The sequence below is a fragment of the Molothrus ater genome, chromosome 3, assembly GCF_012460135.2.
Source record: "Molothrus ater isolate BHLD 08-10-18 breed brown headed cowbird chromosome 3, BPBGC_Mater_1.1, whole genome shotgun sequence".
Lineage (NCBI taxonomy): Eukaryota > Metazoa > Chordata > Aves > Passeriformes > Icteridae > Molothrus > Molothrus ater.
In genome coordinates, this window is record NC_050480.2 from 58,248,006 (window position 1) to 58,259,910 (window position 11,905).

An 11,905-nucleotide genomic window follows, 5' to 3' on the forward strand; every position below is an offset into this window, starting at 1 on the left:
TAAGCTGATTTAGCACCACATTGCATCCTGCTTCGCAAAGTAAATCCTCAGGTAGCCCCCACCATCAGGCGGTGGCAGCGGTGGGGACGGTGCCGTACAGGGGCGGGAAGGGTGCATTGGGAGGAGAGAGGTGTGGAAAGTAGGCGGACCTCTAGATAAGTTTCCCCTTCCATTGTTCACAGCCGCGGAGAGCTCGGATCGCTGCAGTTTTCTTCAGTTTAGTCGGTGGATTTGTTTGTTTACCTGGTGTCAGTTCCTTGCTCCTGGGCGAGCTCCCAGCCCCGCAGGAAATAGGGAGCGGTGCCTGCTGGTACCGAGGCAAACAGGGAGAATCCACTGCACCTTGTGCCGGCAGTGGGACTGGAATTCTGCGGGGCATTCCCCTGGCGCTGCACTTGTAAATATTTCTGCTCAGCCCTGGCAGGGCAGTCACCTTCTGGCTGATGTCCTCACTATTGCTAAACAAGGGAGCATTTGCTACTTCCTCTTTCACACTGATGTCTGATTGTGCTTAATGTGACTCAGCCTATATTTCGTTTGGTAAAAAAGTGAGGCAGAGAGGGAGGAAGGCTTCCAAGCTACATTAGTTCAAGTATCACCGAGATCTCTCCTGCAGCCTTTAAAAGGCTTGTATTTCAGGCTCCTGAATGAGCATGCTGGATCTAGGAATGTGTAAAGAGAAGTACTTCGGGATGAAAATCACCAGATAAATATCAAAGTTCCTAATGATTGAAGCCCTCAGTCAGCACTACTGTGTGAGAGGACTCTGTGGTATCTGCATTCATCAGCCTGTCTGTATTTTCTGAACCAGCTCTACAGTGACAGTCTGCCGTAGCTGAAAGCAGACAGCCTGTTCTGATTCCCACTGCTCAGACAGCCTTTTTCAAATGAGAATACTGCAAATACTGGAACGTCAAAAAATGGAAAACGTCATAGGAACAAATGGATTTGAAGTGAGTTGAAGATTAAAAGTGAAGGCCTCTCAATGCACAGTAGGTTCAAGGGAGCAGAAAGATGTGCAGAGGAGCAGGCATGCTACTGCACCTGGTGAACTAGCCTGCTCTTTTGCTTCAGGCTAGCGAGAGACAGGCAATGAGTTACTTACATGCCTTATTTCAGATGAAATATTATTCTATCCAGATTAATATTTTCTGGTGGAATGCTGTTGGAAAGTGATGTTCAGCTAAACAGAAGTGACTGGGAGAGACACTGGCATAAACTCAAGGGACAGTTCTGTTGCTGGCCTATTGGCAGCATGACGTCTAAATACAGCGAGATGCTAATGCAATTTCTGTGGTCTAGAGAAACTCAGAAGCAAGCTGCATGTACTGAGACATAGCATAAGAATTGAGGAATACCAAGATACTAGAATGAAAAAATTTTTATTACCCTGCGTTTTGCCACTCAAAATTCACAGAAGACTAGCTCCACTGGTGGCAATATCCACCTGCGTAGCAGCTGAGCCCACACAGAAAAAGTCTTGCTGTAATCAGTGATAGAGAAGAGTATAACAACAAAAATTGGCCTGTGCTTTCTAGATATGATTTTAATGACCTATTTTTTACTGGCCCCATTAGTCTTGGCATTGCCCAGCATTTTTAATTTGTTTAGTTGTGTCATCCTTACCGTGTACTGCAATACTTTCTTATATCTCACACTTGGTTGCAAGGTAATGCTTTAACAGACCTGCAGTTCGTTCCTCCCTCTTGCAAAGTAAACTTTGTCCCCCTTCTCTTTTCTGTGCATGTTGATTTTGCACTGTTTTTCCAGAGCACTCTAGAGCTGGGAGGCTGCAGCCATGCTCCCTTCCCAGGCTCTCCTGCCTGCTGTGGTGTTTGCACTCGCAGCCCTTCAGGCCCTTGCCTCCGACACCTTCATGGCAGCCGTCTATGAGCACGCCGTCATCCTGCCACATCCCACCCAGGAGCCCGTCCCTGCCAGCGATGCTTTGGCCCTGATGAACAAAAACATGGATGTCTTGGAAGGGGCCATCAAGGAAGCTGCCCAGCAGGTACGAGGGCTGCCGTGAGGGCTGTCCATCAGTGTTTCCTGGTCCTGCTGACCCTCCTGGTTGTCTGTTGGTGGGTGCCCTTTAAACGGAGCCTGTTGTGACAGGGTGCCCACATCATTGTGACTCCTGAAGATGGCATCTATGGCTGGCAATTCACAAGAGAATCCATCTACCCCTACCTGGAGGATATCCCTGATCCAGCGGTGAATTGGATTCCCTGCACTGACCCCTCAAGGTGATTCCTTCTGCAGTGGTTTAGGTGATTTCAACCTGTTATCTTTCTCATGGAGTCTTGAGCAGCAGACACTAAATTACTAAGAACTGCTAACAACTCTAACCTAAGTTTTAATTAAAATTTAGTATGAAGGTATTTAAATGGTTAAATATATACCATGTCCATGACTAATTGATGAGGGAAACATTTGGTTTGTTTTTTTTTAATTAGACACTTTAAAGAGAAATTCAAACAACATACAGAATTTAGGTTACTAAAAGTTGAGGAAATCTCTTTTTTTGATGCCAGAATATATCCTGCTTCTTTTTCTGCTTTCAGTTTTTCCACACTATTTTGAATAGAACTGACTGTAAATTATTAACAGTAGTATTTCTTTGATTTTTTGGTTTGTTTGTCTTTTACAAATGGCATGTTGAAACAAAAGCACACAAATCATTTTTGTGGACAGCCAGGAAGTAGTCTCTGAGCAGATAATAAGAGATGATGAAGTCAGTAATTAAAGTCCAAACTTCTAAATGATAAAATCCCAGGAATTTTTAATCTTGGTTTTCCACAGTTAAGGTAAGATAAAGTCTGAATTGCTAGAGTCTCTGTGCTGTAGAACATGATCTGTCATTCAGGCAGCATGTTTCAGCAGTGACAAACTAAGCTACATCTGAGGACTGGACTTTAGACTCCTACAGCATGTAATATGTGTTCAGCTATGGAATTACAGCCGTGGTCTGCCCTTTTCATCATGGCTTTCTGCACTTCCTTGATGAGAGCAGGCTATTGTATCAGTGGGAATATAATAATTCAGTGCTTCCAAGAAGAAGAGTCACAGTTGCAGGGATGTGCAACTTTTTGCTGAGATATAAGTAGCTAAAGTATACAGTCTTTCATTGAAGGTGGAGTGTGGGGTGGCAGTGTGTCTAAGCAAGTCTTTATTCTACGGCATCACACAGGTTTAGCAGAGGTGATCTTAGTGCCTCCTCACTGTTCCAAATCAGGGGTTTCCCTAGCAGCTTTTGGGAATATAACACTTGCCATCAGTGTCTGGCATGCCTTATTCCTGGTGCTGTGTGTGTATCTTGCATGGAGGTCCTCCTTGTGTGGCCCACACACACCTTGCAAAGCTGTAGGCATTGCCACACTGCAAAGGGGAATGAATGGCTGCTCTCTTTATGGCCTGGTATGGAAGCTTCAGAGGTGCTGCCAGCTTCTGGCACATGGACACTGTCATGTCTCGAAATTAATAGCCCACTGCTCTTCAGGCCATGGTTACAGGTTTGTGTGCGCCTGTCTATGGGAGGAAATGAATGCTGAATTGCCTTGACCATATCATCTGCATTATCCCACAGCTCAACCTTGCTTAGCATCCTAAGGGCCCAGAGCTGCAGCCCTCAGGTGTCAGGATGCCTGATGCTAAAATATTTGCCTGTGTGACACCAAGCTAGTGTCTTCCTCCGCCCAAAGATTGCTCTCCTGCCCTTTCCCAGCCCGAGAATTATCTGTTTACTGCAGAGCATGTTCCAGATGCTGAAGGAGACTGTCTGGCATGTCTCTGCAGAGGCCAATGGGAGGTCTCCAGGGCCTACCCCAAGGTGCAGGAAGCAATCTGAGGAAGCACTGCAGCAACTCTGTGTATCTGCCTACCCTGCCATGGCTGCAGGGTTGGAGATGCTGCTGGTGTGACCCCAGGTACTGTGGAAATGACACTACTGACAGCACAGGTTTTGTTAATTTTGTTTTTCTCCCTCCCTAAAATACATTAGATTTGGTCCAGCACCAGTGCAGGAACGACTCAGCTGCATGGCCAGAAATAACTCCATCTATGTGGTTGCAAATATCGGGGACAAGAAGCTGTGTAACTCCAGTGATCCCAGCTGCCCCAGGGACGGTCGGTACCAGTACAACACGGATGTCATCTTTGACACACAGGGGAAACTGGTGGCTCGCTACCATAAGGTAAAGTGGTCTTAGAAAGACAAAAATTAATTTTCCCCTACTTCCAAAATATCTAGGTTTGGGAAGAGAATTAGATACCAGTCATTGTCCACTGTCAGGGTTTTGTTTTTCTTTATAATTTAAAAGAATATCTCTCTTGCTATGAAGTGTTGATGCCAAATTTGCATTTGCTGTCCTGTTTCTCAAAACAGACTGGAATGAAAAATGATTGTTCTGGTGCAATTTAGTGGCATATGGTTTTGGTTGACTTCCTCAGTTCATTAGCTCGCTACTACTGTAAATTCTGCTGCTTGAGCAGCTTCAGTTTTCAGTGCCAGCTTTTCACCAAACTACCACTTCATGTTCCAGGATTTCAATGTTCACATCCATTTCATCATAGATGAGCAGTCTGACTTCAGAGAGGCAGGACCTTTATTTCTGATTCTGTTTTGGCACAGTTTTTGCCCAATGGGAATTGTTTGGACATAGCAAAGCAAGTGAAAATGCCAGATGGATGTAAAAAGAGATAAGGATATTGGGTCATTTGCACCAAATGGAAATTCCACGTTCAGTATTATGTGCCTACCTGCAAGTTCCATCAAAGTTGTTTATGAATTATGTGCCAGATATCCTGCCAGTGTGGGTAGAGTGAAGTCAGTTTATTTAATGCACTTTGGGCCCAGTATTTCATCTGGTTGTTTAGAGAAAAGATGCCAAGGTATCTATTTGTGAGCAAACTGGGTGAATGAAACACTGATAAAGCAAGTCTGTTCCCCAGCCTGCTATGGCCCAGGTGCTGAATTACAAGTTAAGTAAACTTGAACTTCTTTTCTAGCTTGGTATCCATATTTACATTCAGACCACCTGGACATTTATAAAAGGCTCTTAATAAATATGTATGTGAAGGAAGAAGGAAAATGTTGGAAAGCTGAGGATGTCAAAAACTTCAGTTTTTCTGTTGGCTGAGATCATCTGCCTTTCCCCCATCAGCACAGCCTTTGTTTTTTACTCTGCAGCGTCCCAAATACTGTCCTGTTCTTCATGCTGGTGCTCTGTACTTCAGTGCTTTTGGGCATCTCCACACCAAAGTCACCAATTTTGTCTCTTGGCACCAGATCCCCCATACTTCTCTTACATTACTATTTCTCTTCTGGTTGCATTTGGGTTGCCAGAAATATAAACTAGGTGGGGAGAGTGGAGAGATTATTGTTATGCAGATGACACCAACAGACCTGAAGGCAGCTGGCTGCTTTCCTAGCTAGATGCCAGGGCAATATGCAATATGTGTTCCGTATTTTGGGTATGATGATCATATAATTTGAGCCTGATTTCCTACCTGTGAGGGCTTCCAACACAGGTCAAAAATTTTCTCTAGTCATTCTGAGCAGCTTTAGGGAATGAATCCAAGACACATGGTTAGTGTGCCTCTAACTGGTTTCTCTATTTTCCTTCCCCTACAGTATAATCTCTTTCTAGGAGAAAATCAGTTTAATTATCCGAAAGAGCCAGAAGCTGTCACCTTTGAGACTCCTTTTGGGAAGTTTGGCATTTTCACTTGCTTTGACATCCTTTTCTATGAGCCTGCCGTGGTCCTGGTGAGCAAGATGCACGTGGACACTGTGCTCTTCCCAACAGCTTGGATGAATGTCCTGCCCTTTCTGACTGCAATTGAGTTTCACTCTGCCTGGGCTATGGGCATGGGTGTCAATTTACTTAGCTGCCAATACTCACAACACCAGCATGGAAATGACAGGTAACTTAATTTTCACTCTGTGCAAGGATCTTGATAACCATGAATCTCTTATTCCCCCTTCTACAAAGTGATTTTGCAGAGGAATATATTTTATTTCTCTGGAAGGTGAAGAGTCTAGTCACCAGATTTTAAAGCTCATGAATCCTGTTCCTATTGGTTTCATAAAGACACAACAAAACTTGTAGTGTTTTATTTTCCCTAGCTTCTTAGAATTATCTTTTCTTTTAATGGCTCTAAATAAGTAGTAGGTCACTGCCCTTATGCCTGAACAGAAATTTTTGTGGTTTTTAAGGCTCTTTTCATCTCCACTTATAAGTCTATGGTTGAATGCCAAACTGTAAATATACTCGTAAACCATATATGAGGCTACATTTATTCTGCCAAATGAGATATTTATTTTTATAGTTGTATGTAACACTGTTACAGAAAACCATTAAAAACACATGTTCAGGCCTGTTGTAGTAACACTGCTAAGATGTCCACATCTTCATTTTAGAATGTAGCATTGATTGTTTTTACAGCTAAGCTTATGGAATAGTGTATTTCAATTAGACCAGTATCTTCACTGACCTGTGCAACCACAGTATTGTTTTGGTACTGTTCATTTGAAATGCCTGACAGGCTTCTGCAGTGATGGGTATGACAGACCTTTGATTTCCCTCTGTTGCTTGGTGCTGGTCAGATGTGAATCACTCATGAGGGGAGGAGTTCTCAGCCAGTGTAAAGGGGGCTGGAAAGTTGCTGTCTCCTTCTGTTCGTGGACAGGCCTGTGATACTTGCCTGTGTTGCTGTGTTTTGGATTGTCTCAGTCAGTAGCTGGTCCTTTCACACCAATCAGCCAAGAAAAAAGGAATTATCAACTCTACTGCACACAGGAGAAAAGAGAACTGAGTAGGCCATAAATATAATCCTAACATAACATAAAAACCCAAACATCCTCTGGCTACACTAAGCAGACCTTATCTAAGGGAATAAATGGTATTCTTCACCAAAGCTGAGCTCTGTGTACCGAGTTGCTAACTGTCACCTTTGGTGAGACTAAAATTACTGTAATCTGTGTAGAATTGTGGATAAGATATCAGTAGAGACAACTAGAAGGACAACAGGATTTTTTAAATTTTTCTTGGGCTGACTGTTGTGCTCTCCTCAGGGAGTGGAATTTATGCACCAACTGGAGCCAGAACATACTCCTACAACATGAAAACTGAAGATGGTCACCTCCTCATTGCTGAACTAGATGCACACCCTCGTCTTTCTCCTGCCTCCCTGCCTGCTGTCAGCTGGAACTCATATGCTTTGAGTGTTGAAAGATTCTCACAGAATGGTCATGAATTCACAGGAATCATCTTTGAAGATCCCTTTACTTTCACAGAGCTCACTAAGCCTCGGGGGAATTTCACTGTCTGCCAAAAAGACCTCTGCTGTCACTTGAGCTACAAGATGGCAGAGAAAAGAGACAATGAAGTTTATGTGCTGGGTGCTTTTGATGGCCTTCATGTTTTTGAAGGACAGTACTATCTGCAGGTAATTCTTTGGAGGGGATTATTTAAGAAGCTTATTTACAGGGAGAAACCTTCAGCTCTATGGTGGAAAAAGAGAAGAGAATGACTCTCTTCTATTCTGGAGTCCTACAGCACCTTTTGTTAGTAATGGAAAGAAGTTGCTAAATCTTCCAAGCCTATTTACCTTCAAATCCAACAAATGCAGTAGAGAGGTCTCTAAACCTCCTCTAAATGCCCAGAGTGCACTCACTATTTTGTGGGTGTGCAATACTGGCTAAATTTAGGTTATCTTCTGTGAATTTCTGCAGTCAGTGTTCTGAATCTCCTCTGAATTACAGAATAGTTAGGATTGAAAGGGACACCTGAAGATCACATAGTCCAAATCCCTCTGCCAAGGCAAAGTCACCTAGAGCAGATTACACAGAAACGCATCTGGGTGGCTTTTGAGTGTCTCCAGAAAGGGAGTATCCAGGACCTCCCTTGTTGTCATCTTATTGCAAAAGTTCCATACCTTCTTGGTGATTTCTCACAGGCATCTCTTCACAGCACAACCAACAAACTCCAACTCCCTTCTTAAGGGGCTAACCCATTCTTTTGTAGCACTCTTCTACTTATTGGACACAGCTGTAGCCTATTAAGGGCAGGCCTGTTTCTAATCTTTGGTGATTAGTACAGCTCCAACTCCTCAGGGGTGAGATTGCCTTCTGCACTATTCTCTTACATTCTGTTTCCCCACACTCCTGGGCAGCCTGTCCTGATGCTCTGCCACCCTAAATATAAAAAAGTTGTTCTTCCTCATGTTGAGGTGAAACTTCTTGTGTTTTTATGGCCATTGCTCCTCGTCCTGTTGCTGGGCACCAGTGAAAAGAGCCTGGCACCATCTTCTTGGCACACACCTTTGAGATATTTATATGTATTTATGAGACACCTCTCAGTCTTCTCTAGACTTAACAGACCCAGCTCTCATAGTCTCTCCTCATAAGAGAGAAGCTCCGCATTCCTAATCATCTTTGTGGCCTCAGCTGGACACTCTGCAGTAGCTCCTTTTCTTTCTTGTGCTGGAAAGAAAGAGGAGCCTGGGCACAGTACTCCAGATGTGGTCTCACTGTATTTTCATCAAAGAGATGCTGTTAAAAATCAGTTGATCATAGCTATCTTTATGAGATGCTCTGATAAGTTAGGGTCACAGAGATGTTAATTTTTTTGTCATTATCCAAATCATAGCAATGAAGCCTACTTAAATGGCTTATGACTTTTAGTGGAAATATCCTCTCTTCCTCTCTTTTAATCAAATATTTGGAAAGACAGTGAGCTGCATCCTGGTTGAATTTGCTTAAAGCCCTATTTGAAAACATCCTTTGCCTTCATAATTAAGTTATTGTGCCAGCAGATTATACTTTTTTTTAGTTACTTCTGTCTGTCAGCGTCACTATTTTGTACCAGCTGGTACAGACTCTGGGATATGAGGGGAGGTGTTATCCAGCAAACAGCTCATCTAATACCAGGAAGGTAACTTGAATAAATTCAGTTCTTGGTGAGCTTGGTTGTAAAACTTATTTCAGTGGTTGTGAAAGTTGCCAGATACTCTCTGCCAGAAATGAAAGTTCTAGAGAATACAGGAATTTCTACTCTTCCTTTTTCCCCTCAATATTTTTTTCATTTCCTCAGAACATATTCCTTATTTCTCTTATTTGCATTTCAACACAAAACCATATTTGCTGATGAATAATACTTCTGATTTTTTTGCAAATGTGCTTCTATCCCCCAATACCAGACATGTAGAAAAACTCCTATCACCTATCAGCAAAACCAGACAACATCCTTCAAATCATTCCTGAATCAGAGGAGTGCTAGCCCTGTTTCATATTTCCTCATGAAGACTATAAACCTTTATCAGCTGGATAATAAACTCTCATGACAAAAGGGAAACACTGTGATTCCTACTTTATCTGCTGCAACTATTAACAGAAAACTGTAACAAAAGATGCTAACTTCATCTCCTTGGCCTATATTAACTAGGATCTGGAAAGGGAACATCAAATTCAGATTTCCCATGGACTACCAGGCCATCTAAGTACCTTTAGCAACACGTATAATTAGCAGTAAAAGGATCTGGATGTGCACTTGTACAATGTACCTATGTGGAAGACTTTGTTTTGTTTGCCTAAAATTTCCATTCACAAACTCATCTTACTAAGACATGTGGGAAAGAAACCTTCAAATAAGACAATTGGCGATTGAAAGAATTAGTGAAAGGGACAGAATCGGGCTTCAGAGATGAAAAAAGGTGCTTTGGTTGCACTTATGTCAAAACCAATTTATTTATAAAATTATAAGACTAAGACAGTTTATTTATAAAATTATAAGACTAAGGTCTGGAATACACCCAGTCAGATCAAGGGGTAAAAAATAAGCTACAACTGAAAAGGAGTCACCCAAGAATTATGAAGAAGATCCTGTGACTATCACCTGCTCTGACGCACATTAGCTTTGATGACACAAGGCACCAGTGTTACCATCTTGCTAAATACATTGTTGTTTCCTCCTCCCCACAGATCTGCACTCTGCTCAAGTGTCCCAGCACAAACCTGAGCACATGTGGGCAGCCCGTGGAGACGGCTCAGACCAAGTTTGAGATGTTCTCCCTCAGTGGCACGTTTGGCACCAGCTACATCTTCCCAGAAGTGCTGTACAGCGGGGTGCAGCTGGCCCCTGGGGAGTTTGAGGTAATGGGACACTCTTGTGATTTGTCAGACATCAGCGGTCAAAAAGCCACTACAAGAGCAACTTAGTTGTTACCAGAGTCCTCTGTCCTCTGCCTTGAGCATAAGGCAGCCTTATTTCTGCCTGATTTTCCTGGTTGTATTCAAACAGTAAGTCCACCTTGCCAATTCTCTTCTGCCCTGTCCCCCAAATCCTCTAGAACCAGATCTCCCTCAAGACAGAAATGTAATTTTTCTCAGCCTTCCTGCTAGCTCCAATTGAGATTGGAGCTCTTTTGACTAGATCAACATTACTGAATATATGATTTTGTGTTTGCCATACAATAGTACTGCTTTGATGATGCTCCTGCTTATTTTGCTTTTCATAACCAGGTGCTGGCTGATGGACGTCTGATAAATCGGAATACTACATCGAAGCCAGTTTTGAGTGTAACACTCTTTGGGAGGTGGTATGAAAAGGACCCTCCATCCACAGATCAAGCTTCAGCATGATTTCACTGCAGATCCTTCAAGCTTTCATCTGCTCATTTCTGTAACACTAATTAAACACAAATAATGGTAATTAATAGTAATATTCATAGTTAAGATGGCATTCTATTTTTCTAGTTGCCTTATCTAATGGCATAGTTACTGCACTTTGATTTATTGACTCGATTTTGCAGCAAAAATCAATACTCTGCTGGAATGTTATGTATGAATTTTTATATGGTGGCTTTGGTTGGCATAGGCTTGGCCTGTGAACAATAGAAACACTGGGAACAACAGAAAATAAATTCTTCTGACTTTACTGGTGTAGGATTCAGTGCCCCAATAAAGGAGAGTTTTTAATTATTTGAAATTTTTGTTGGAGTATTCAAAGCCATTTCCACAACACTCTTCCCACCACATTTCTGAACAGCCACTTTTGTAAACAAAACAGAACCTTTGAAAATTTTAACTTCCTTTGAAAAGGAAAAATAGTCTCAAAAATATGTTTCTTCAAAAAAACAGTTATTCAGCTCAGCACACTGCAGTGTGTTATCATACCATGGCCTAACTCACAGTTGAAGGACTCTACTTTAATCTTTCTGGCCACATTTTTAGGATGTGGAAAATCTCCCTAGCACAGAATTGTCAACTGTTTGTGTCACAAAGGCTCAAAAGAAGCAATTTCTCAGGAGCATGTCTGTGTTCCCATGGAATGGTTGCTCCTACAGGTGCAAGGGAAGCCGGGACTGCACGAGCAGGTGTTGGGTAAGGGGAGGGAACAGCTGGAGCCGGTGGGACAGGCTGGCACGTGTGAGGATGTGGGCCCTGCAGAATGTGCTTTAGGCAAGTGGACTGGATTGCTTTGTGTCTGCCAGCTAAAATTTCTATGGGTGCCCAATTCTGTTGTTTGTTCTGCAGGTTTCCTTTGAAGCACAAACATTGTTTATACTTCATCTGACCAAGATCATTGAAAAAATATAGACTTGTAGGAGGCAAAATACATTGGTGTTTTTTGACAAGGGAATGTCTTAAGAATAAGATTATAGTCTGTGAAAGTATCAAACTGGATCCCTCTACAATTCATGTAGTGGAAGTAATGGAAAACATTCTACTGTTTGGGGAGGAAAAGCACTGTATGTTTAAATTTCTCCCCTACGGGAAGCTGTCCTGTTAGGGCACAAGTAACAAAACTACGCGCTGTTGGCAGAAGTGAGCGCCTCCTGACCTCCTGACTCCTGCTCACATGTGCTCAGGGCTCGGCAGGGATTGCGTGGCTGCCGAGTGCCC

The 11,905-nt window shown here is 42.7% G+C and overlaps 1 protein-coding gene across 1 annotated transcript; it reads left to right on the top strand.

Moving 5' to 3' along the window:
* The first annotated feature begins 1,798 nt into the window (after positions 1-1,798).
* On the top strand, positions 1,799-10,988 carry LOC118685465 (pantetheinase-like). The gene is given in 8 exon segments (XM_036381006.1): positions 1,799-2,011; positions 2,116-2,246; positions 4,001-4,193; positions 5,633-5,881; positions 5,883-5,925; positions 7,076-7,449; positions 9,983-10,153; positions 10,523-10,988. Coding segments are annotated over 8 exon segments (1,494 nt in total). The 3' UTR covers positions 10,643-10,988.
* The last annotated feature ends 917 nt before the right edge of the window (positions 10,989-11,905 follow it).